Source organism: Salvelinus fontinalis, chromosome 12, assembly GCF_029448725.1.
Source record: "Salvelinus fontinalis isolate EN_2023a chromosome 12, ASM2944872v1, whole genome shotgun sequence".
Classification (NCBI taxonomy): Eukaryota; Metazoa; Chordata; class Actinopteri; order Salmoniformes; family Salmonidae; genus Salvelinus; species Salvelinus fontinalis.
Genome location: NC_074676.1, coordinates 19182479 through 19208379, shown reverse-complemented (window position 1 = coordinate 19208379; position 25901 = coordinate 19182479). Strand labels below are relative to the sequence as shown.

General features: G+C 41.7%; 1 protein-coding gene across 5 annotated transcripts in view; it reads right to left on the bottom strand.

Moving 5' to 3' along the window:
• The window catches only part of LOC129866920 (tripartite motif-containing protein 44-like), a 91020-nt gene that overhangs the window by 50969 nt on the left and 14150 nt on the right, over positions 1 to 25901 (bottom strand). The window contains exons 1-3 of one of the 5 annotated variants that reach the window (XR_008761551.1): positions 15214 to 15547; positions 7641 to 8308; positions 3309 to 3386 (exon numbers count right to left, since the gene is read on the bottom strand). Coding sequence is in view for 3 of the 5 variants with exons in the window: in XM_055939951.1 (XP_055795926.1) it covers positions 3309 to 3386; positions 7641 to 8261 (699 nt within the window). In the remaining 2 variants the exon portion in view is untranslated. Of the gene's footprint in view, positions 1 to 3308; positions 3387 to 7640; positions 8309 to 15213; positions 15548 to 25901 lie in introns of those variants that run through there. The other 4 variants (XR_008761550.1, XM_055939951.1, XM_055939949.1 and 1 more) reach the window with 4 other exon arrangements.

Sequence of the window (25901 nt, the reverse complement as noted above, 5' to 3'; positions counted from 1 at the left end):
ACCCTTGTTTTATACGGGACACCACACAGGATGGTGTGTGACATGTTTGCCAAAGTAATTTCATTACCACCAGACAAAATGCCAATAGGCACAGTATCTGTATCAGCTGGGAATGGTGAAAGGTACACATTGTTATATCAGCAGAATGCTGCTTCTATCGTATTATATAAAAGGTTGTTTGGCAAGGGCACATCCACGTCAAACCACACCCCCAAACCAACTCACGCTTGGCTTCTGTCATGGCCACCAGCAATTCTTGAGGAGCAAGTTCCGCTTTAAAGTTATTGCCCATTTTATACAGAGAATTTCGCATATTATGTTCAGCAATATCTTGCCCAAACATGTTTATTTTCTTATATTTGTAAAGTAATGTAAAGAAAGTTATTGAAATTAAAACACTACTGATATTACAGAGCAAACGATAAAGCTTCATATGACACCAATGTTTGCTTAGTCGCACCTACAGATGAAACACTATGGAGTCTTAAAGGAGGCCTGTGGAAGACCAAATATAGATATGCCAACTTTTATCAATTATTTCTCAATTATGCTTTTAGATACAAATGTCAAATATATGTCAACAATTCTTCCTCCAAAAGACTATTCTATGGATTACACTTTGTGAAATCCCACAAATCAATGGTCCCTGTCTGAGGTGATTGAGTAGGCAGCCAGGCAACACCACAGAAGGCAGTGCGCCACTGACAGAATTATGCAGAGACAGTAAATAAAATAAGAGACAGAGGTAAATATGCTGACTACCTGCTGCCTTGATCTAAACCTCCCCGCGTCACACAATGTTACCTGCTCTCTGAGACAGACACAGACACACAGAGAGAGACACACAGACAGAGACATGCAGGTAGGCGGTTAGGTATGCAGGCAGGCGGATAGATATGCAGGCAGGCAGGCATACCCCCCATGCTATCCTAATCCCCTGGTCACCCATTAATATGTATGGACTGAGTCACAGCATTACTGTGCTTTTTGTATAATATTCCATTCTCCCTGCAGGTATAGTGTGTGTGTGTGTGTGTTCCATCCCCCTGCAGAGCATGGAGATATGAGTTAAGAGACGTGAAGATTAAAATCCCCATACCTGAGGCAGAGTACATAATTAAGTAGAGAGAATTTAATAAGTAAACAGCAGCTATGGGTTAAACCTTTTTATCCACTCACCTCCCTGAAAAGCACACACATGCACGCACACACACACACCCCCTTGGGACCATGCTAAAGTTTAATCTCTTCAAACTTCCCCTTCACACACACACCCTTCCCTCTGCCAGCATTGAACTATTGCAGCTAGTAGTCTTGCATAATGAAAAGCTGTGACATTTGAGAGCATGGAGAGGACACACTGACAAATCCACCTAATGGTTCCTGACGCTTCAGCCTGTGAGTGAGGAGGGAAGTGGATTCTCCTGAACACGCCACACCTCTCTGGTGGGAAGACAGGAGACAAAAGGTCCAGGAAGGCCCGGGGGCAGCATTGGTATCCTAGTATGATAATATGCCAGGGCTGGTATTCCAGTGAGTACGATATTAAACTGATTATGGCAGTAGGCAGATTATGCAATAGTCACGGAAACACCTTAAGTCTGCTTATATTAAATCGCTATAAGGTCCAAATTGAACTATGCATAAGTCGATTAAAACACCTGGTTTTCTGAGCAATCTTTCAACTTATTAGGACATGTAAAGACCTCAATCGGCGTTCCAGCGGTGTATTTGACCAGCTCATGTGCTACCACCAGCCGAGAGTGTCACGCCCTGACCATAGAGAGCCTTTTTATTCTCTATTTTGGTTAGGTCGGGGTGTGACTAGGGTGGGTAATCTAGGTTGTTTTATTTCTATGTTGGCTTGGTATGGTTCCCAATCAGAGGCAGCTGTTTAGCGTTGTCTCTGATTGGGGATCATATTTAGGCAGCCGTCTTGTTTATGTGTAGTTGCCTATGAGCACTCCATAGCTTCACGTGTCGTTTATTCTTTATTGTTTTGTTGTGCGGTTCACTTATAATAAAAATGTCGAACCGATTTCACGCTGCGCTTTGGTCCGAATGTTCTTACGACGATCGTGACAGAGAGCCTCCCTCTTTAGCACAAGTGAAGTGTGTTCGGAACAACTGAATGCATGTGTCTTAGAAGTAGTTTTCACATACAAACTTTATATATGTCTGAACTCAGAATCAAATAGGCTTCCCAAACATAACATGGTCACTGTGGTAGAACGTTTATTTTGATTGGCATTGATAAGAGTGCAGGTAGCCTGATTTCAGATGTGTCCATGTAAATATAATTATTAGGGAAATCGTTCTTCTTGCAAAGCATGTCAACGTTTTAATCAAACTATTATATTAATCTGACTATCCACAATAATCACATTATTGTGTACATGTAACTGTACTCAGTGACTACTTGCCAATAAGGGTACTCAGTGACTACTTGCCAATATTACCTTTTCACAGGGTGTTCAAATTAACCTTATGGTGCTTGACAGCGGGTCAGCTCTCAGATGGGGCGTCGTTACGCCGCTCCGCTCACAGAGACATAGTTATGTAACAACACAGCAGAGTGTTAAGGCTGCAGGGTTCGCTGGAGGGCCAGGTTCAACACTGTCTATGGTAAATAAATTAGACCTGGCTGATTAGCAATGACCTCCCACGTGCGCACGCACGAACACACAGATTTACTCCCAGTGACTAAGTCCCCTTCACTAAGTTATTTAGGCTGACATTAAAGCCATTATTTCCAAGGTTGACTGGGGATAAAGAAAGTCTATTTGAGTTGCTGTGTGTTAAAATGGGCCAACCTGGCAAGAGGGAGAGCAACTTAGCTACCTGCCAATCCTATAGCCTACTGTAGGAACCATAGCCCTCTGCTATGTCTCAGAAGTAAACCAGGATGTATCCCTGTTACTCCAGTACTGCTCAACAAAGCCACAGATGTCTGTCTGGGAGGAGATGAAGACAGATTTAGATGGTGATGTCATAAATACCTAGGTTTTTAGAAAGGTACGACGCTCCAGGAAGCCAAGTGGAAGCCTTCTCAGTGAACGGAACACAGTCAGTAGATAGGAATAATTGGCTCCCATGTATAGTTCTCCTCTGTCTCATTTAGGATGTAATCTCTGTGTAATCCATCTTTAGCTCACACTAGACTGATGTGTGTCATACTGCCACAGCTGGGTTTTGTTCTTAGAGAATTAGGAGAATAAATCAGACTTTCTTGTTCAAAGCAGTGTTCTGAGGTAGAAACACTGTCGGCCATTTTGGAATGTTAGTTGTAACAGTTTGGTTGTACTGACCTCAGGGTTGGTCCACTTGGTCTTGATATGGTCAGCCATGTTCTGTGTGCAGCCCAGCAGGTCATAACCCTCCCTGCTCTGGAGGAGAACAAAGACAACACACAGACAGACAGTCACACAATTTGAAGTTGGTTAGTTTTTGAACTTTGTAAAATTCCATCACTCCTAGGCTTAATCTATTCCTCAGAGGCAAAGTTATGATGATGATTACCCCACTTGGTTCATCACTAATTGGTGCTATAATGATACTGAGTGTAAATGGGGCAGTGATAATGTCATCTCTCTCCTCCCTGCGTAGTGATGATGGTGTCATTCCCTCTCCTGCACATTATCCATGATATCTCCTCTGCCCACAGAGAGCAGTCAGTTAGTCAGTGAGTCACGGGATGGGACGGGCTGTAAAACGCCTGCAGTAAAAAGCCATCTGGGAAGGAATTTCTCCCTAGCCAAACAGACATTGGAATATGTTAATAATATTCCAAAAAATAAAGCTTGTTTCCATACAAATTATTAATAGGGCTGAATAATTGGGAGGATTTGTCATGGAGGTCATTGTAGCCTTTACATGGTGGCATACTATTATTATTTTGACATGAAATCATTGTGTTAAACATATGGAGATACTCTGCTCAACTTTTAGAAAGCCCTAGTGTGTTGACTGGAGGTAATGTATCCGTGCATGAGAGCTATTAGTCTATTGTTATCATATAATATTACAGACACTACATAAACAATATTGATAGTATTGTTTCTCCTATAGGGGATGTAATTTGCAGTAGAGGGCTTAGAATGAGTTACATACAGGCTGTGTCACTTCACTGTATGCCAGCCTTTTAAATACAACTATACTAAATATAATCACGTCACCAAATAATTGACTAAAACACACTATTTTGCAAAGAAGGTCTACAGTAGCCTCAACTCTGTAGGGTAGCACCATGGTGTAGCCGGAAGACAGCTAGTTTCCGTCCTCCTCTGGATACATTGACTTCAATACAAAACCTAGGAGGCTCATGGTTCTTCTTCCAAAATGAAAGAGAAGCAAGAAAGAAAGAGAGAGAGATTGCCTTTTTTCTCTCACTTTGTTTCCCTTACTTAGCCAGCAAATGCAGCTAGCTAGTTTAGCCTACTCAAACATCCTGCTCAAACAGAGGGATGCTATGTTAGCTAGCTGGCAATGACTATCCAACAGAACACTGGAACTCTTCCAAGTCTAGGTAAACTTTTGGTTTGACAAATGTATTGTATTGCCACCCCGCCGGTGTAAGTGCTTACTGACTTTACACTGTAACGTTACTGCATGATTGTAGCGGGTTTATGAACGAGCTAGTTCTATTAGCTATGCTGACTATGACGTTACTTTAGCTAATATGGTGACAACGATGTAGGCTGTGTGTAGTGGTTTGGCTTGGAAAGGTTTTTTCACCTGGTCACATACAGCTGATGTGCATTAAAAAGCGAAAAGGAAGAGTTGAGAGGTGCATTCCACAAGCGAAAGGAAGAGTTGAGAGGAGAGCGCATAGATGCGAGAAGGAATACAACGTGGCTGATATGAAAGTGAACGTGATCAGGGGTGTATTCATTTCGCCAATTCTGTTGAAAAATGATTCCTATAACAGAAGCAAACGGACCAAAATGGGGATAAACATACCTGAATTTGTCCAATAGAAACTCGTTTGCAAATGTTGGACTAATGATTACACTCTATATCAGCTAGATGCAAGCAGGATGGTGCAAGGCTGTATTGAATGTCACTGTCTGTCCAAGTGTCACTGTCTGTCACCTCAAATTTGTCTCTCGACCTGTGTGCACCTACATTGTAAACTTTCATTCATAGGCTAGGTTGTAGCAACCTCGTGATGGGTATAGGGAAACATTGAGTATCGTGTAGTAGTCTAAACCTATCGCTGTTACATTGAACTGGGTGAATGGAACATGAATGACAGTCATCCAATATGCTGTAATTGAAATAAGGCCATGCTGAAGAAAAAAAACAAAATGCCTCCCTCATCTTAAATGGCACTGAACGCCACTGCTATGATTTCTATCCATGAAGAATACCTTTGCAGGGCATCTAGTCAAGGACACAGGTGGCAAGGATCTCTCTCCCCCTTTACAATGGAATGGAAGTTTAGAACTCTTGTTGCCCTTTGTTAAGGGTCTGCATGTTTGTATACACTATATATACAAAAGTATAAAAGGACACCCCTTCATATTAGTGGATTATCTTGTGGCTGAATGGAAGCAAATCCCCACAGCAATGTTCCAACATCTAGTGCACAGGTGTCAAACTCATTCCACGGGGGGCCGAGTGTCTGCGGGTTTTCGCTCCTCCCTTATACTTGATTGATGAATTAACATCACTAATTAGTTAGGAACTCCCCACACCTGGTTGTCTAGGGCTTTATTGAAAGGAAAAACCAAAAACCTGCAGACACTAGGCCCTCCGTGGAATGAGTTTGACACCCCTGCTCTAGTGGAAAGCCTTCCCAGAAGAGTGGAGGCTGTTATAGCAGACAAGGGGGACCAACTCCATATTAATGCCCATGATTTCAGAATGAGATGTATGGCAAGCAGATGTCCACATACTTTTGGTCATGTACTGTAGTGTTTTGTTAAATTGTGGGACTGTGCTTATATCCATGTTATAAATGTGGTACTGCGCTTATATCAAGGTTTTTAATGGTGGTACAGTGTAGAGGTCGACCGATTAATCGGGGCGATTTCAGGTTTTCATAACAAATCGGAAATCGGTATTTTTGGGCGCCGATTTGCCGATTTAAAAAAAATATATTTAACACCTTTATTTAACTAGGCAAGTCAGTTAAGAACACATTCTTATTTTCAATGACGGCGTAGGAGGCAGAACGACAGCATTGAACTAGTCCAATGCTCTAACACTGATTACATTGCACTCCACGAGGAGCCTGCCTGTGCCGCGAATGCAGTAAGCTAAGATAAATTGCTAGCTAGTATTAAACTTATCTTATAAAAAACATTCAATCAATGACTGTCATTGCTCCAATGTGTACTTAACCATAAACATCAATGCCTTTCTTAAAATAAATACACAATTATATATTTTTAAACCTGCATATTTAGCTAAAAGAAATCCAGGTTAGCAGGCAATATTAACCAGGTGAAATTGTGTCATTTCTCTTGCGTTCATTGCACGCAGAGTCACTTTGCGAACTAATTTGCCAGAATTTTACGTAATTATGACATAACATTGAAGGTTGTGCAATGTAACAGGAATATTTAGACTCATGGATGCCACCCGTTAGATAAAATACGGAACGGAATAAATATTTTGTTTTCGAGGTGATAGTTTCCGGATTAGTCAAAGGTATATGGTTTAGAGAGAAATAGTCGACGCGTTATAATTCCTGTAATAACTTGCGGCTGAATTTGAAAGGGGTTCCTTCGTTATTTTACCGTTCATGTCTTCCATAGAGAATGTCTTGATCTACTTCAAATAAGGTCTGTGTTTCGTGCAGGCTTAAACCGCCTCGACGTTTTGATACCCGTGTAAATCTCACTAGGATAAGGTAACGTTTGTCAACATATTTTCATAAATCCACTCTACAAAAAAAATTATCTTCTCTTATATTTAGCCAATATTGATCAGAGTTACCTTGTCCTATGGATATCTACAGAGTTATAAAATTGTCAATGTGGTGTAAGCCTACACGAAACACAGACCTTATTTTAAGTGAATCTAAAAATATCCTATGGAATAAATGAAGGAACCGCTTTTCAGATTTTGCTAGAAGGTGTCACGGGAATTATGACTCGCACTTTGGTCGTCAATTCTTACCATGCCCATTATTAAAATAGGATTTCCTGCATATAGAAATGACAGTTTTTGTTTTCAACATTCATCACAGGTAACTTAAACTCTATTTTTATTCAAACAGTTGAGAGTATTTGTCTCCTAAGCAGACTCTTCAGTATCATTGTCACTTCAGAGCTGTGTGTGTGTGTGTATTTATGTATTATATTAAGTGAAAATAAAAGTATTCATTGTTCATTCAGTATTGTTGCAATTGTCATTATTACAAAAATGTGTGTGTGTATGAGATATATATATATATATATATATAAAAATAAAAAAAACGTTAAAAAAAAATAAAAACGGCCTAATAAATCGGTATCGGCTTTTTTTTGTCCTCCAATAATCAGTATCGGTATCGGCGTTGAAAAATCATAATCGGTCGACCTCTAGTACAGTGTAATATCTATGTTATAAACGTGTTGACAGGTAGTGAACATTCTTATGTGAAGTCATTGCGAGTCTGCCTGCAGGTATGATATCATTTAAGTGCGACTCACCTTCTGCCAGATGTAGGCCTCGCGCAAGGTGATGATCTCATGCTCGCGGTGCTCCCCCTGCACGGCACACACCACACAGATGACCTTCTCGTTAGTCTTGCAGTAAAGAGTACCCTCCTGGCCATGCTCATTACAGCGCAGCCTCTCCACTGTCACCGTCTCCCTCTTACTACCCCCCTCTGGGGCTGCCACCGCCTCTTCATCACCATCATCTTCATCATCAACTTTCCCCTCCCCCTGGACTCTCTCTCCTCCACACGCCTCGTTCTCTTGTACCCCAGTCCCACCACATGCCCCATTTTCCACCACCTCTTGCTCTGCCCTACGCCCAATCTCTCGAACCCTTTCCTCCCCCTCCTCTGTGTCTCTGTCCCTGGCCGGCTGTTGGGACCGGGGCTGGGGTTGCTCCACTTCCTGGCCGTAGGGCGTCAGTAGGTGTCGTGTGCTGTGGACATGTTTCTCAGCGTGGGTAGAGCAGAAGGCGAAGCTGCAGGTGTAACACACCTGGGTTGCCTGCTGGGCCTCATCAGGCTCACAAGCGTCACATGACCCATCCATCTGTGGTAACTCCTCCTCCTCAGGTTCTCCACTTCCTCTCCAGGGTTCCCCTTGGTCTGTCATTGTGGTGGGTATGAGTAGGCTGAATAGGGGGCTAAGAGCAGCACACCCTGTAGGAGAGATCAGTAGTACAGGACAGAGTATATAAATAGTGGTGACAAGGGAACATACTCACACCAAGCTCTGCAGAAAGGTTATGTAGTCAGAATGTTAGTCAGCTCCTCTAGACATATCCCGTGTTTGGGAGGGACAGACAATCTCTCTCTAAGAATACAACAGTAATCTACACCTTTAACAAACACATCCTCCTACTGTACATCACCTAAGCAACAGTAACAAAAAGATGCCACAGGTACTGTACTGGGTTGGGTAGGTTACTTTCAAAATGTAATCCGTTACAGTCACCTGTCCAAAATTGTAATAGGCAAAGTAATTTTTGATTAACCAAACTCAGTAAAGTAATTTGATTACTTTGGGTTACTTTCCCCTTAAGAGGCTATTAGAAGATGACAAAGATCTATTGCAGGATAAACCAATGTTAGAGTTGACATAGCTGGCCATAAATCGATGTTGCATTTTACTTTATGGGTTGGTTATGTAGGCCTCTTATAACCTATTGCTTTCTACTACAGATAATAATACGATTAGGCTATATCGTTACAAAAAAATCTAAGTCCGTCAGATTTCCCGTGATTCCAATTAATTCAATACCCCTTGATCTTCAAGAATATTAAATATGGAAATATAGACTAGCCAAATAGTTTTACCTGAGCATATACACACATTTTTATATACTCAGTCGGGGTCTCAATTTACTGTTGAGAATTAGAATAGTAGGATACACAGGGTGCAATTTTGAAATGTTGTTGTGTTTCAGCAGATTTTATCTTGTTATGTCACTCAAATTAGCCATGTCAGCTAACAATTTTTTGATTGGTAAATTAGTCTAGCCAGATATCTAAACTATTAATAATGGCCGAATAACTACTAGGCACGAAGGGCACATACCCTGGGGCCCTCGTTGATTTTGTTACTCACTCTCACTCAGATATAATTAACATGGCATAAATTATGGCAAAATGTGTAGAATTGCAGGTAATTCGTTTTAAAACTACAACATTTTCTCTATGCCCCATGGCAAAATGTGTAGAATTGCAGGTAATTCGTTTTAAAACTACAACATTTTCTCTATGCCCCATGGCAAAATGTGTAGAATTGCAGGTAATTCGTTTTAAAACTACAACATTTTCTCTATGCCCCATGGCAAAATGTGTAGAATTGCAGCAAGTGAACTTCCTCTCTGCCGTCAAGAGAGTGGTGACTAAAGTGTTTTGCCCGAGGTGTGTGTGTGTGTTGGGGGGGGGGGGGGGTCCATCCAAAGCTCGCTTAGGGCCTCCCATTTGATGATTAGCAGAGCGGGCTCCTGTGGTTGACGGTTGCAGTAAAAAAAAAATTGATATAAATATACACTACCGGTCAAAAGTTTTAGAACACCTACTCATTCAAGGGTTTTTCTTTATTTTTACAATGTAGAATAATAGCAAAGACATCAAAAATATGAAAGAACAGCCTGGAATAACAGAATCATGTAGTAACCAACAACAACAAAAAAAGTGTTACATCTAAATATATTTTATATTTGAGATTCTTCAAAATAGCCTTGATGACAGCTTTGCAAACTCTTGGCATTCTCTCAACCAGCTTCACCTGGAATGCTTTTCCAACAGTCTTGAAGGAATTCCCACATATGCTGAGCACTTGCTGACTCCTCCCAAACCATCTCAATTTGGTTGAGGTCGGGGGATTGTGGAGGCAAGGTCATCTGAGGAAGCACTACATCACTCGACCTTCTTGGTCAGATAGCCCTTAAACAGCCTGGAGGTGTGTTGGGTCATTGTCCAGTTGAAAAATAATATTATATTCCCACTAAGCCCAAACCAGATGGGATGGCGTATCGCTGCAGAATGCTGTGGTAGCCATGCTGCTTAAGTGTGCCTTGAATTGTAAATAAATCACTGACAGTGTCATCAACAAAGCACCCCTACACCATAACACCTCCTCCATGCTTTATGGTGGGAAATACACGTGGAGATCATCCGTTCACCTACACAGCGTCTCACAAAGACACGGCGGTTGGAACCAAAAATCTCCAATTTGGACTCCAGACCAAAGGACAAATTTCCACCAAATTCAACCGATGGCTGCCTGCACCTGCCCGCCCGTCCAGCATCACTACTCTGGACGGTTCTGACTTATAATATGTGGACAACTACAAATACCTAGGTGTCTGGTTAGACTGTAAACTCTCCTTCCAGACTCACATCAAACATCTCCAATCCAAAGTTAAATCTAGAATTGGCTTCATTTTTCGCAACAAAGTATCCTTCACTCATGCTGACATACATACCCTCGTAGAACTGACCATCCTACCGATCCTCGACTTCGGCGATGTCATTTACCCTACTCAATAAATTGGATGCAGTCTATCACAGTACCATCCGTTTTGTCACCAAAGCCCCATATACTACCCACCACTGCGACCCGTACGCTCTCGTTGGCTGGCCCTCGCTTCATACTCATCGCCAAACCCACTGGCTCCAGGTCATTTACAAGTCTCTGCTAGGTAAAGCCCCACCTTATCTCAGCTCGCTGGTCACCATAGCAACACCCACCTGTAGCACACACTCCAGCAGGTATATCTCTCTGGTCACCCCCAAAGCCAATTCCTCCTTTGGCCGCCTCTCCTTCCAGTTCTCTGTTGCCAATGACTGGAACGAACTACAAAAATCTCTGAAACTGGAAACACTTATCTCCCTCACTAGCTTTAAGCACCAGCTGTCAGAGCAGCTCACATATTACTGCACCTGTACATAGCCCATCTATAATTTAGCCCAAACAACTACCTCTTCCCCTACTGTATTTATTTAGCTCCTTTGCACCCCATTGTTTCTATTTCTACTTTGCACATTCTTCCACTGCAAAACAACCATTCCAGTGTTTTACTGGCTATATTGTATTTACTTCGCCACCATGGCCTTTTTTTGCCTTTACCTCCCTTATCTCACCTCATTTACTCACACTGTATATAGACTTATATTCTACTGTATTATTGACTGTATGTTTGTTTTACTCTGTGTAACTCTGTGTTGTTGTATGTGTCAAACTGCTTTGCTTCATCTTGGCCAGGTCACAATTGTAAATGAGAACTTGTTCTCAACTTGCCTAACTGGTTAAATAAAAGGTGAAATAAAATAAATAGAAATAAATAAAGCAAGAAAAAAGATATAAACGTGTGAGGTAGAATGCCCTGCCCCTTCACGGTCAGGCAGTTCACACTCCATGTGTCCACCTTCATATAGTCTGTGTTCAAAATACCCACTTGCATTCTCCCGTTCTTTCAAGGGTGATCTTCCGAGAACACCTGAAACAGCATATTGTGTAGATTGGGAGAACGCAGAGCTCTTAAAATCCCCAAAAATTGAAAGGTACCTCGACATGACCTCTAACCTAAACAGTAAAGATCATTACGCACCTGGCGTCAACAAAGATATATTGTGTAGCATAAAAGCATGTGGACCCCCCTTCAAATTTGTGGATTTGGCCATTTCAGCCACACCCGTTGCTGACAGGTGTACAAAAATCGAGCACACAAACAGGGGCAGTAGTATTGTCTTACTGAAGAGCTCAGTGACTTTCAACATCATAGCATGCCACCTTTCCAACAAGTCAGATCATCACATTTCTGGCTGCTAGAACTGCCACGGTCAACTGCCATGCTTTTATTGTGAAGTGGAAACATCTCGGAGCAACAATGGCACAGCCGCAAAGTCGCAGGCCACACAAGCTCACAGAACGGGACCGCCGAGTGCTGAAGTGGGTAGCAAGAAAAAAAATTGTCTGTCCTAAGATGCAACACTCACTACTGAGTTCCAAACTGTCTCTTGAAACAACGTCAGCACATGAACTGTTTGTTGGGATCTTAATAAAATGGATTTCCATGGTCTGGGGCTGTTTTTAATGGTTTGGGCTAGGCCTCTTAGTTCCAGTAAAGGGAAATCTTAACGCTACAGCATACAATGACATTCTAGACGATTCTGTGCTTCCAACTTTGTGGCAACAGTTTGGGGAAGGCCCTTTCCTGTTTCAGCATGACAATGCCCCTGTGCACAAAGCGAAGTCCATACAGAAATGGTTTGTGGAGATTGGTGTGGAAGAACTAGACTGGCCCGCACAGAGCCTTGACCTCAACCCCATCGAACACCTTTGGGATGAATTGGAACGCCGACTGTGAGCCAGGCCTAATCGTCCAACATCAGTGCCCGACCTCATGAATGCGGTTGTGGCTGAATGAAAGCCCCCACAGCAATATTCCAATATCTAGTGGGAAGCCTTCCCAGAAGAGTGAAGGCTGTTATAGCAGCAAAGGGGGACCAATTCCATAATAATGCCAATGGTTTTGGAATGAGATGTTTGATGAGCAGGTGTCCACATACTTTTAGTCATGTAGTGTAGCTATCTACATCCATTTACAACATACCCAATGTAGTAGTGTTAGCCACGAGTGCTACCAATTCAGTGAAGGACTATCCCAGAATGGAAATATTTAACACAAATACTAAGTAAAAAAGGAGCAGAATCGATTCTCTCAGTACTCTGTCACTAAATTAAGCTGAAACCAACCAGAATTGCTTGGTCTGCTGCTACATCATTGTGGACGTATGACAGGTAAGCTTTCATGCATTGTACTACGACTGAAGCAACAACAAAAATGAAATAGTTAATAAAGCTATTTTGCTTACTGTTTAAGAATGATACATAGCCAGAATAGTGGTGTTTCAGTGTAAATCTGATATTGCATTACATTAGGACTGCTGGTGTTTTATTTCCAACGAGCAGGCTTACATTGTGAGAAATTCATACAACAACCATGCATATTATTAAATTACACCGATGTTCAAGACAGCTTGGTTTGATATTCACCCTATGCATTGATAGGCAATCTGATTCAATACAACTAGATTAGGTCTAGACTACTTCATCTTAATGTAAACTAAATGTATTGGATACAAAACAAACACTGGCATATTATAAAGGAGAACATGTCCAATTGAATTATATGCATACATATCAAACAGGAATATATATTAAATGAATACACCAAGTATTATTCATGCCTTTCTCTCTCCTTGCAGGGGATTAGACAGATGAACTGCAGTCCCCAGATGCCCATGCCTCAAAACCAGAATTGTGTGGAGACATCAACACCGGTTATTTCTTATAAAATATGAACCGTTGTTTTCCTGTATCTGTGTACAGTATGAATACAACAGGATACACATGGTCCAAAGAAATGTTTACGTGCCGGTTCATTCTTGACAAAGTAACAATAAGAAATCAAATAAATACCAACAAAAAGGAAATGGCTCAGTAGCATAACCCTTTAATCAACCCCAAGAGAGACATCAAGGAGATTAACATTCAAAAGCTTGTTCAGGACATGAGGGCACATTTCTTCACAACAGCCACAAGTTTTTTAATGCACAGGATAGGAGTTTATAGGTTTTTGTTCCAACCTTTCACCAACACCTCATTCAACTAATTGTGGTCTAAATTGTAGTCAAATAGTTGAACATGGTTTTTGCTGGGCAGTAATAAAATGTGCACACAGTACAGTACCCTGGGGCAGAAAACATCCACATCTGTATTTTAGAATGAGCTTCATATGGTACAATGAGCTGACATTTTTGCATGATGGAGAATACAGTGTGTATCCACTGCTAACATAGTGACATTGCACACTGCTGAATAAGTTCCTGACTAAACTCCATAGGGTGATTTTCCTGGTGGACAGAAGGTTCTCAAGTTCTTCACATGTGTCTGGGTGATGGGTGGGATGTGCATCAACCTGAGGAAAACAGAGCAGAAACATAAAGCCAAGGGAGGTTAAATTAACCTCACTGCTCAAATTTAAAATGCTGGTTGAAGCTGCTGAGAACCACAACTAGCTTTGTTAATGTGCAATGGTTTTTCATATTCATAGGCTTGATCACGTTTGAAGTTTTAAAACGTTAATTTCATTATATGCAATGGTGAAACAAGAGGGGAGGGGAAAGTGACAAGAAGAAAGTTAGCTAACGTTAGGTAAACGTACTACATGCATGTATTTACTGATCATTTAAGAATGCACAAATAACTTGCCTGGCTAGCAAGCCAAGATCGAACAGAACACCGTTAGCTGCATTTCCTGCAGTTTTTTTTATCAGATGTTAAAATGTCTTGCCTCCAAACCAGTCGCCGCAGTGACTCAACATTTGAATAAAACATTTATATGAAAGTAATTCGTTCAACATTATAACAAAATATGGTGAATCAATAAACTTAATACTTACATTTTACAAAGTTATTCCTTATTCCTCTGGAACATTTTCTTCCAAACAGGGACCTCAGACCCCGTTAATTCAAAAGTTTCGCTGTGTCGCAAGGTGTTATGGGATATCCTCCCCGGCGAACGAAAAAAATATGCACCCATGCGTGCTTCGTTTTCCAGACTTTTCGCTTATAGAACTTCCGGTAAACTAAGTACATACTTGCCTTTTTGCGTTCTTATGTTTGGCGTCGCACTTGAAAAATGACAGTTGGCTTACGTACTCGCTATACGCTCTAGATAGAACACAAGTATGCATTTTGGAATACAGTGATAGTTTATGAGACAAAGGCTGGTATTGTAGGTCCGTAGTAATATTTACGATTATACACAGCAGGGCCTAAACTAAATTCAAACCCGCTCTTTTGCTTTCTCTAAAGTTATCCTCTCTATGTTGGGGCCTATCCCTCCTGAACACTGCTCGGGTATTCTCTCTCCTTCCTGACACAAACAACCAGCACAAACCGGGCTACGCTGCAAACAAAATCCCCCTCTTCTCCCCTCTGCTAAATCCAGTTCTGACTCATTCACACACTCACTTTTCCCCTGTGGGGCCTACCAGTGTGCAGCTCGGTTCAAATGGGTACTCACTGCTGGTATTTCTGTGAGGCAGGCTCTGCAGTCTCGTTCTCTTTCTGTCGCTCTTCGTTTCACTCTCTGCTGGGGAGAGCACTACCAGTGTTGACGTTAGCTAGCTAGCACTTCCTTATGCCAACTGCCCTGGTCTGTTGTGCTCTAGCCTGCTCTACTTTCACTTCACAGCTGAAGCTCTGGCTGCATTCACTTCCTTGTTTTCCTCAGCTGCTGGGTATTTCTTTTCTCCCCCCTTTTCTCTTTACTTCCTGGTTCTCTAGCGGCAGCCGGAAAGAGAGACACAGAGGTGGGAGAGGGAAATTATCTTGACAACGATAAAGGTAGAGGGAGCAGCCCGCTAGCGGAGCAGGATTTGAAGGCTTCAGAGGGAGAGGAAACAAACTCTTCCACCGTTCTCCTCAGAGAGAGCTACGAGGCTATTCAGCGAGCCTCCACATAAGTAGAAGTGTTTTGGTGTTTGGTCAGTGTTTAGAGTGCTGCCTGCTACTCTATGGTGAAACATAACTACATTTTTCATTAACTAAACCGGCTACGTTGAGTGGCCATGTGCTATTTCGGACGCTTGACACGCTGAAAGTCAGCCTCTCCCATCTACTCATTGTTTTTTTAGGAGAATACTAAACCACATGGGTGATTGAAAAATGAACAAGGCACACACTCCAGTCCATTTGGTGGCTGTAATGCAACTTAAAGTTGGTTGCCAACTGCCATATAGAATCCACAGAAGAAGAAGAGAAATACGGAAGATGAGAGATTAATAAAAGGGAACTAACTAAAAATATTCTAGGTTTCCCCTTTATCTGTGGATTAAATTATTCAGATTCAGTCAGATTAGAAAAAATCCGATTTTATATGACACAAAATGGGTCAAAATTCTACAAAGATCCAGCTAAAAAAGAACCAATTGCATTTCAGGTAAAATAACAACCCAATGATTATCTAACAAGACAAATTACCTAGCAACAGCAAGCTAGAAATGTCCATTAATGGTTCATCTGTGTTTTGACCTGTCCCCAAATTAATATAGTTGGTTCACAGTTGGTTTTGCTATTTTAACCGGCGTGTCATGAATGCATCTGGAGGGAATAGACAAAATCAACATGTGCATGATGGAGGATGCATGCACGGAGCCAGTTTGGTCAAGGTGTAAACTGAAATCACAGTCTGAGTGGGCCTCGGAGGATGCGGACAAATATGTGTTGCCAATTGCAAAAGATAAAAGAACAAAGACAGACAAGCCACACTGCAAGAGAATAAACAACAGAGACAAAAAAACAACAAGCATTTAGCACAAACATGAGAAAATGATATTGTCCAAATCTTTAGTGATTTCCAGTGGAAAATAAGTACACCTAAAAAAAAAATCAGAAAGTCGGATTTCAACAAAGACAACACTTGATATAGCTCACTTGGGTAGTTTCACAAGAGTCCCTTTTTGTGTAACTTTTTGGGGAATAAAACATTCACCTAATTTTCATTCTGTCATGACCAGCACATTCAACTTAATAAAAAACACGTTTTCCCATCTCAAGATGTTAAATAAAAAACAGACTATAGTAAAGTAAGTGCCTTTTAGGTACCAAATTAAGTAACTGGGTTGATGATTTAATCTTAAATTGGCCATAAATCTCCTCATGACAGGGGGAATGGACGGTTGTAGTGTGCAACAGGGAAGGGCAATTAAATGCAAGCTATACCTGCTTCTACACCTGCATTGCTTGCTGTTTGGGGTTTTAGGCTGGGTTTCTGTACAGCACTTCAAGATATTTGCTGATGTACGAAGGGCTATATAAAATAAACTTGATTTGATATACAAAAGCATAAAAAAAATGTAATTGTTAAAACATTTCTAGCCTGTCTATGGGTAACATTGTTGAGGTGTTACGCTCGACCCACTCAGTTTTGCACTAGAAAGTGGCCAAAAAGAGTAGAACCAGTTCACTTGCTTTTACAATATGATTTGACTATTAGATGTTCAATGTTCATTTTGAAAAATAGATTTAAAAAGGAATAGGTTCACCAAATTAAAAGAGAGGGTTGACCTTAAGTTGAGGGATAGGTTTCCCCCCCTTGAATCACTAATCACATGAAATCATTAACAATCATCAGGAATAATATTCTCAAAGCAACAAAGTAACTAGGGCTTTACAAGGATGGTGAAAACCTGGAGAAAGTTTGGTTTAAAGTGGGATAAAATCATCTGAGAAGTCAGAGAGAGTGCATATTTTTATGTGGTCTATATTAAAGTACACTTCATTTAATATATCAGGCTTTTAAAATCCAATATTGGTGAACAATTTCTACTTAAAATATGAAAGGGATGCTAAAGGGCCTCAATTCGTGGAATAACCCACCTCAGAGTGAAACTATGCAGAGGGTTAAGTAAGCTCTAATTGACAAGATATGGCAAGACCACATAACTTACTCCCTATAGAACATAATTGCCTTTTTAAGCACTTTTTCTCTATGCTTATTCTGACTTTGAACTTTAGTATGAGAATAGCATGCTATTCACCCACTAACCGTTTGAGTTGGAGCGCAAATAAATGAAGGTGTGGTGGAGGTGTGTCTAAAGATACAACGTATTCTGACCTTCACTTTAATCCAATTAAAAGCCCATTTACAGTACATCCGGAAAGTATTCAGACCCCTTTTTCCCTTTTTCCACATTTTGTTACGTTAAAGCCTTATTCTAAAAGTGATATTAAAAAATAACAATCCTCAATCTGCACACAATACCCCATTAATGACAAAGCAAAACAGGTTTTAAGAAATGTTTGGAAATGTATTAAAAATTTAAAAAACACAAATAACTTATTGACAAAAGTATTCAGACCCTTTGCTATGAGACTCAAAATTGAGCTCAGGTGCATCCTGTTTCCATTGATCATCCTTAAGATGTTTCTACAACTTGATTGGAGTGCACCTGTGGCAAATTCAATTGATTGGACATGATTTGGAAAGACACACACCAGTCTATATAAGGTCCCACAGTTGACAATGCATGTCAAAGCAAAAACCAAGCCATGAGGTTGAAGGAATTGTCCATAGAGATCAGAGACAGGATTGTGTTGAGGCACAGATCTAAAGAAGAGTACCAAAGCATTTCTGCAGAATTGAAGGTCCCCAAGAACACAGTGGCCTCCATCATTCTTAAATAGAAGAAGTTTGGAACCACCAAGACTCTTCCTAGAGCTGACCGCCCGGCCAAACTGAGCAATGGTGGGAGAAGGGCCTTGATCAGGGAGGTGACCAAGAACCCGATGGTCACTCTGACAGAGCTCCAGAGTTCCTCTGTGGAGATGAGAGAACCTTCCAGAAGGACAAGCATCTCTGCAGCACTCCACCAATCAGGCCTTTATGGTAGAGTGGCCAGACTTAAGCCACTCCTCAATAAAAGGCACATGACAGTCCACTTGGAGTTTGCCAAAAGGCACCTAAATGACTCTCAGGCCATGAGGAACAAGATTCTCTGGTCTGATGAAGCCAAGATTGAACTCTTTGGCCTGAATGCCAAGCGTCATGTCTGGAGGAAACCTGGAACAATCCCTACGGTGAAGCATGCTGATGGGAGCATCATGCTGTGGGGATGTTTTTCAGCAGCAGGGACTGAGAGACTAGTCAGGATCAAGGGGAAGATGAACAGAGCAAAGTACAGAGAGATCCTTGATAAAAATCTGCTCCAGAGTGCTCAGGACCTCGGAATGGGGCAAATGTTCACCTTCCAAAAGGACAACGACCCTAAGCCAAGACAACGCAGGAGTGGATTTGGAACAAGTCTCAATGTCATTGAGTGGTCCAGCCAGAGCCGTGACTTGAACCCAATCGAACATCTCTGGAGAGACCTGAAAATAGCTGTGCAGTGATGCTCCCCATCCAACCTGACATAGCTTGAGAAAATCTGCAGAGAAGAATGGGAGAAACTCCCCAAATACAGGTATGCCAGAATTGTAGCGTCATGCCCAAGAATTCTCGAGGCCGTAATCACTGCCAAAGGTGATTCAACAAAGTCCTGAGTAAAGGGTCGGAATAGTTATGTAAATGTAATATTTCATTTATTATTATTTTTTATTTCTAAATTAGCAACATTTTCTAAAAACCTTTTTTGCTTTGTCATTCTGGGGTATTGTGAGTAGATTAACTATTTAATACATTTTAGAATATGGATATAATGTAACAAAATGTGGAAAAAGTCAAGGGGTCTGAATACTTTCCGAATGCACTGTATGCTTGAAACCGAAAATGTGTCCGAAAGCTCCATATGGAAGGTGTGACACAATTGTGGAGCCACCGGAGGCATGCAGAGGCCAAATTGAGCTTGGTACTTTATTGTCATGCACCTCCCAATTTTTGTAACAATGCGGAGGGCTCCATATAGCTCCGCATTGACATGATTGGTTGACGGTAGGTGGGGGCAGGAAGTCCTATATAAACACAAACTCACTTCCTTGACAAGATCTCTGCCCAACAGCTCTGCACTGCTCTGTGAAACGCAAGAAGTATGAATGCCCTGACTTCTGCAGAGGCCATATCACCATAAATGCTGCACGGCCAATGCAGAAGTCAGTTTGACCATGCAGAGCCTTTTAATTCCCTAATAATTCCACCATATTTACGCGCGAGGAAACCATTAATAAGTTCTAGCAAATCTACCGGTCCCAATTGGAAAAGCATGTACTTTATTTTTCCTGATAGAAATACCACCATTCTCAATGCACTGTAATTTACAAATTAATACAAACTGTTGAGTAATTAATTTGCATAAGGGGATTGTGAATATAAATTACTTTTTTAGATCTATTTTATCTTTTGATCACTGGAGACAAATGTGAAACCAGTCATATGGCAGAAAACTGAAACATATCAACTTTCCCACAATAATGTTTATGAAATGCTGTGCCATTATCAATCAATCAATCAATCAAATGTATTTATAAAGCCCTTTTTACATCAGCAGATGTCACAACGTGCTATGCAGAAACCCAGCCTAAAACCCCAAAGAGCAAGCATTGGATATGTGGAAGCACGGTGGCTAGGAAAAACTCCCTAGAAAGGCAGGACCCTAGGAAGAAACCTAGTGAGGAACCAGGCTCCGAGGGGTGGCCAGTCCTCTTCTGGCTTTGCCAGGTGGAGATTATAAGAGTACATGGTCATTAAGATTGTTCTTCAAGATGTTCAAACGTTCATAGATGACCAGCAGGGTCAAATAATAATCACAGTGGTTGTAGAGGGTGCAACAGGTCAGTACCTCAGGTGTAAATGTCAGTTAGCTTTTCGTAGTCGAGCATTCAGAGGTTGAGATAGCATGTACGGTAGAGAGAGAGAGAGTCGAAAACAGCAGGTCCGGGACAAGGTAGCATGTCCGGTGAACAGGTCAGGGTTCCATAGCCGCAGGCAGAACAGTTGAACCCACGGACAGGGCCAACCAGGCAGAATTTAACCCCACAGCCCCCACACCACTATAGGTATATCAACAGACCACCAACTTACTACCCTGAAACAAAGCTGAGTATAGCCCACAAGGATTTCCTCCACCGAAACAAGTCCAAGGGGGCTCAAAAACGGACAGGAAGATCAGGTCAGTGACTCAACCCACTCGTAGTAAGACATTTCTGTCCTACTAGTGTCTGTGTTTTTATGGTCTCCACTCTAGTTCCCTGCAGCTAATCTGGGCGTATGGTCACTAGAGATGGCTAGAGCTGACAAATGAGTTCAAGACTGCATTACATACTGTAGACAAGAATGTGTTTTACTAGAGATAGCTTAGGAGTAGAACAATCCCTCATTGTCTCAAAATCATCCTTGCAACTGGGAAACTAAGCCAGGGTGGGGTTAAGACAACAACCCTTTGCAGATAACGACCGGATGAACCCAGACTGGCTTATGATTCCTCTTGGTCTGCATAAGAGGGGCTGAACCAACCATGACAAAGCGATTTTAGTGTCAGCTATATATAGTACTCGGCATTTGTGTAAAGGTTAGGTTACTCGGTCCAACACTCAAGGGTGTGGGGTCGACCAGCCTCATTATTGCATTAATTAAGCAATTTGAAATAAAGATGATTGTTTGAAGAAATGGCAGTCTCTCTCAGTATGAATTTCCACGACAAGTGACGCACCCCTCCTAGGGACGGCATGGAAGAGCACTAGTAAGCCAGTTGCACAGCCCCTTTAATAGGGTCAGAGGCAGAGAATCCCAGTGGAGAGAGGGGCTGGCCAGGCATAGACAGCAAGGGTGGTTCATTGCTCCAGTGCCTTGCTGTTCACCTTCGCACCCCTGGGCCAGACTACACTTAATCATAGGACCTACTGAGGAGATGAGTCTTCAGAAAATACTTAAAGGTTGAGACCGAGTCTCACATGGATAGAAAGACCATTCCATAAAAATTGGGCTCTATAGGATAACCCTGCCTCCAGCTGTTTGCTTATAAATTCTAGGGACAATAAGGAGGCCTGCGTCTTGTGACCTTAGCGTACGTTTAGGTATGTATGGCGGGACCAAATCGGGGAGATAGGTAGGAGCAAGCTCATGTACTGCTTTGTAGGTTAGCAGGAAACTCTTGATACCAGTCCTAACATAACAGGAAGCCGGAGTAGAGAGGCAAGCACTGGAGTAATATGATCAAATCTTTCGGTTCTAGTCAAGATTCTAGCAGCCGTGTTTAGCTCTAACTGAAGTTTATTCAGTGCTTTATCCGGGTAGCTGGAGAGTAGAGCATTGCAGTAGTCTAATCTGGAAGTGATAAAAACATGGATTAGTTTTTCTGCATCATTTTTGGACAAACAGTTTTTCATTTTTGCAATGTTACAACAATTTTAAAACGCTGTCCTCTAAATATTCTTGATATGTTTGTCAAAAAAGAGAGCAGGGTCCAGAGTAACAGCGAGGTCCTTCACAGTTTTATTTGAGATGACTGTACAACCATCAAGATTCATTGTCAAATCCAACAGCAGATCTCTTTGTTTCTTGGGACCTAGAACTAGCATCTCTGTTTTGTCCAAAATTAAAAGTAACATATGCCACCATCCACTTCCTTATGTCTGAAACACAAGCTTCCATGTTTCATTGAAATTTACAGCTGTTGTCGTCTGCATAGCAGTGCAATTTGACATTGTGCTTCTGAATGACATCACTAAGAGGTAGAATATATAGTGAAAACAATAGTGGTCCTGAAACGGATCCTTGAGGAACACCGAAATGTACAATTGATTTGTCAGAGGACAAACCATCCACAGAGACAAGAGGTAGAATATATAGTGAAAACAATAGTGGTTCTGAAACGGAACCTTGAGGAACACTGAAATTTACAATTGATTTGTCAGAGGACAAACCATCCACAGAAACAAACTGATATATTTCTGACAGATAAGAACTAAACCAGGCAAGAACTTGTCCATGTAGACCAATTAGGATTTCCATTCTTTCCAAAAGAATGTAGTGATCGATGGTGTCAAATGCAGCATTAAGATCTAGGAGCACGAGAACAGATGCAGAGCCTTAGTCTGATGCCATTAAAAGGTAATTTACCACATTCACGAGTGCAGACTCAGTGCTATGATGGAGTCTAAAACCAGACTGAAATGTTTCATATACATTATTTGTTTTCAAGAAAGCAATGAGTTGCTGTGCAACAGATTTTTCTAAACATATTTAGAGGAATGGGAGGTTCGATATAGGCTGATAGTTTTTTACGTTTCCGGGTCAAGGTTTGGCTTTTTCAAGAGAGGCTTTATTACTGCCACTTTTAGTGAGTTTGGTACACATCCGGAGGATAGGGAGCCATTTATTATATTCAACAAAGGAGGTTCAAGCACAGGAAGTAGCTCTTTCAGTAGTTGGAATAGGGTCTAGTATGCAACTTGAAGGTTTGGAGGCCATGACTATTTTCATGAATGTGTAAAGAGATACAGGATTCAGAAACTTGAGTGTCTCCATTGATCCTAGGTCATGGCAGTTCTGTGCAGACTCAGGACAACTGAGCCTTGGAGAAATACGCACATTTAAAGAGGAGTACGTAAGAATTTAATTTGTAAGGACTTTTCAAATCAAATGTCATTTGTCACATGCCCGGAATACAACATGTGTAGACCATACCGTGAAATGCTTAGTTACAAGCCCTTAGCCAACAATGCAGTTCAATAAAATATTTACACAATAAAGTTTTTTAAAATAATTTAAAAAGTAAGACAATAACAACAACGAGGCTATGTACAGGGGGTACCTGTACAGAGTCAATGTGCGGGGGTACAGGTTAGTCAAGGTAATTTGCACATGTACAGTTGAAGTTGGAAGTTTACATACACCTTAGCCAAATACATTTAAACTCAGTTTTTCACAATTCTTGACATTTAATCCACGTAAAAATTCCCTGTTTTAGGCCAGTTAGGATCACCACTTTATTTAAGAATGTGAAATGTCAGAATAATAGCAGAGAGAAGGATTTATTTCAGCTTTTATTTCTTTCATCACATTCCCAGTGGGTCAGAAGTTTACATACACTCAATTAGTATTTGGTAGCATTGCCTTTAAATTGTTCAACTTGGGTCAAACGTTTCGGGTAGCCTTCCACAAGCTTCCCACAATAAGTTGGGTGAATTTTGAATTTTCAAATGATGTCAATTAGCCTATCAGAAGCTTCTAAAGCCATGACATAATTTTCTGTAATTTTCCAAGCTTTTTAAAGGCACAGTCAACTTAGTGTATGTAAACTTCTGAACCACTGGAATTGTGATACAGTGAATTATAAGTGAAATAATCTGTCTGTAAACAATTGTTGGAAAAATTACTTGTGTCATGCACAAAGTAGATGTCCTAACCGGCTTGCCAAAACTATAGTTTGTTAACAAGAAATTTGTGGACTGGTTGAAAAATTAGTTTAATGACTCCAACCTAAGTGTATGTAAACTTCTGACTTCAACTGTACTAAATATAGATCTCAATGGACAACCTCTGCCATGCTTTAAATAAACCTCAGTCCGATTGGAAATCACCAGTCCATTTCAATACATACCCCCAACTGTAGGTAGGGGTAAAGTAACTATGCATAGATAATAAACAGCCAGTAGCAGCAGTATAAATGTAAATAATCTGGGTGGCCATTTGATTAATTTTTCAGCAGTCTTACGACTTGGGGGTAGAAGATGTTAAGGAACCTTTTGGTCTGAGGCTTGACGCTCCGGTAGCACTTGCCATGCAGTAGCAGAGAGAACAGTCTACGACTTGGGTGACTGGAGTGTTTGACAATTTTTTGGGCCTTCCTCTGACACAGTCTGGTATATAATTCCTGGATGACAGGAAGCTTGGTCCCAGTGATGTTCTGGGCCGTACGCACTACCCTCTGTAGCGTCTTAAGGTCAGATGCCTAGCAGTTGCCATACCAGGCATTGATGCAACCGGTCAGGATGCTCTCAAATGTGCAGCTGTAGAATGTTTGAGGATCTGGGGACGCCTGCCAAATCTTTTCAGTCTCCTGGGAAAAGGTGTTGTCGTTCCGTCTTCACGACTGTCTTCATGTGGTTGGACAATGATATTTTGATGGTGATGTGAAAACCAAGGAACTTGAAACTCTCAAACAGCTACACTACAGCCCAGTCGATGTTAATGGGACCTGTTCGGCTCGCCATTTCTTGTAGTCCACAATCAGCTCATTTGTCTTGCTCAACGTGAGGGAGAGGTTGATGTCCTGGCACCACCCTGCCAGGTCTCTGACCTCCTCCCTATAGGCCGTCTCATTGTTGTTGGTGATCAGGTCTACCACTGCTGTGTCATCAGCAAACTGAATGATGGTGTTGGAGTCGCGTTTGGCCCGCAGTCATGGGTGAACAGGGAGTACAGGAAGGGACAAAGCGTGCACCCCTGAGGGGCCCCGGTGTTGAGGATCGGCATGGCAGTAAGTACAGGATCCAGTGGCAGAGGGAGGTGTTTAGTTCCAGGGTCCCTAGCTTAGTCATGAGCTTTTAAGCAACTATGGTGTAAAAATGCTGAGCTGTAGTCAATGAACAGCATTCTCACATATGTTTTCCTTTTGTCCAGGTGGGAAAGGGCAACGTGGAGTGCAATTGAGATTGCGTCGTCTGTGGATCTGTTGGGGCGGTATGTGATATGGAGTGGGTCTAAGGTTTCTGGGATGATGGTGTTGATGTGAACCATGACCAGCCTTTCAAAGCACTTCATGGCTACCAACGTGAGTGCTATGGGGCGGTAATCATTCAGGCAGATTACCTTAGCTTTCTTGGGCACAGGGACTATGGTGGTCTGCTTGAAACATATGTGTATTACTGACTCAGTCAGGGAGAGGTTGAAAGTGTCAGTGAAGACACTTGCCAGTTGGTCAGCGCATTCTCAGAGTACACGTCCTGGTAATCCGTCTGGACCTGCGGCCTTGTGAATGTTGACCTGTTTAAAGGTCTTACTCACATCTGCTACGGAGAGTGTGACCACACGATCGTCTGGAACAGCTGATGCTTTCATATATTTAGATCAGAAGGGACCTTACGTCATAGGCGGGACTACCCTCGAAGTCCAGGGGAGGGGTGTCGTGGGGGACTGCACCAACCAGGGGACCCGGAACCACCGGCCTTAGGAGGGAAACATGAAAAGAGGGTGAGATCCCTTAGTCATTGGGAAGCTGTAAATCGGTAAATTACCTCATTGAGGACTTGAATGGTCCCACAAAATGGGTTCCC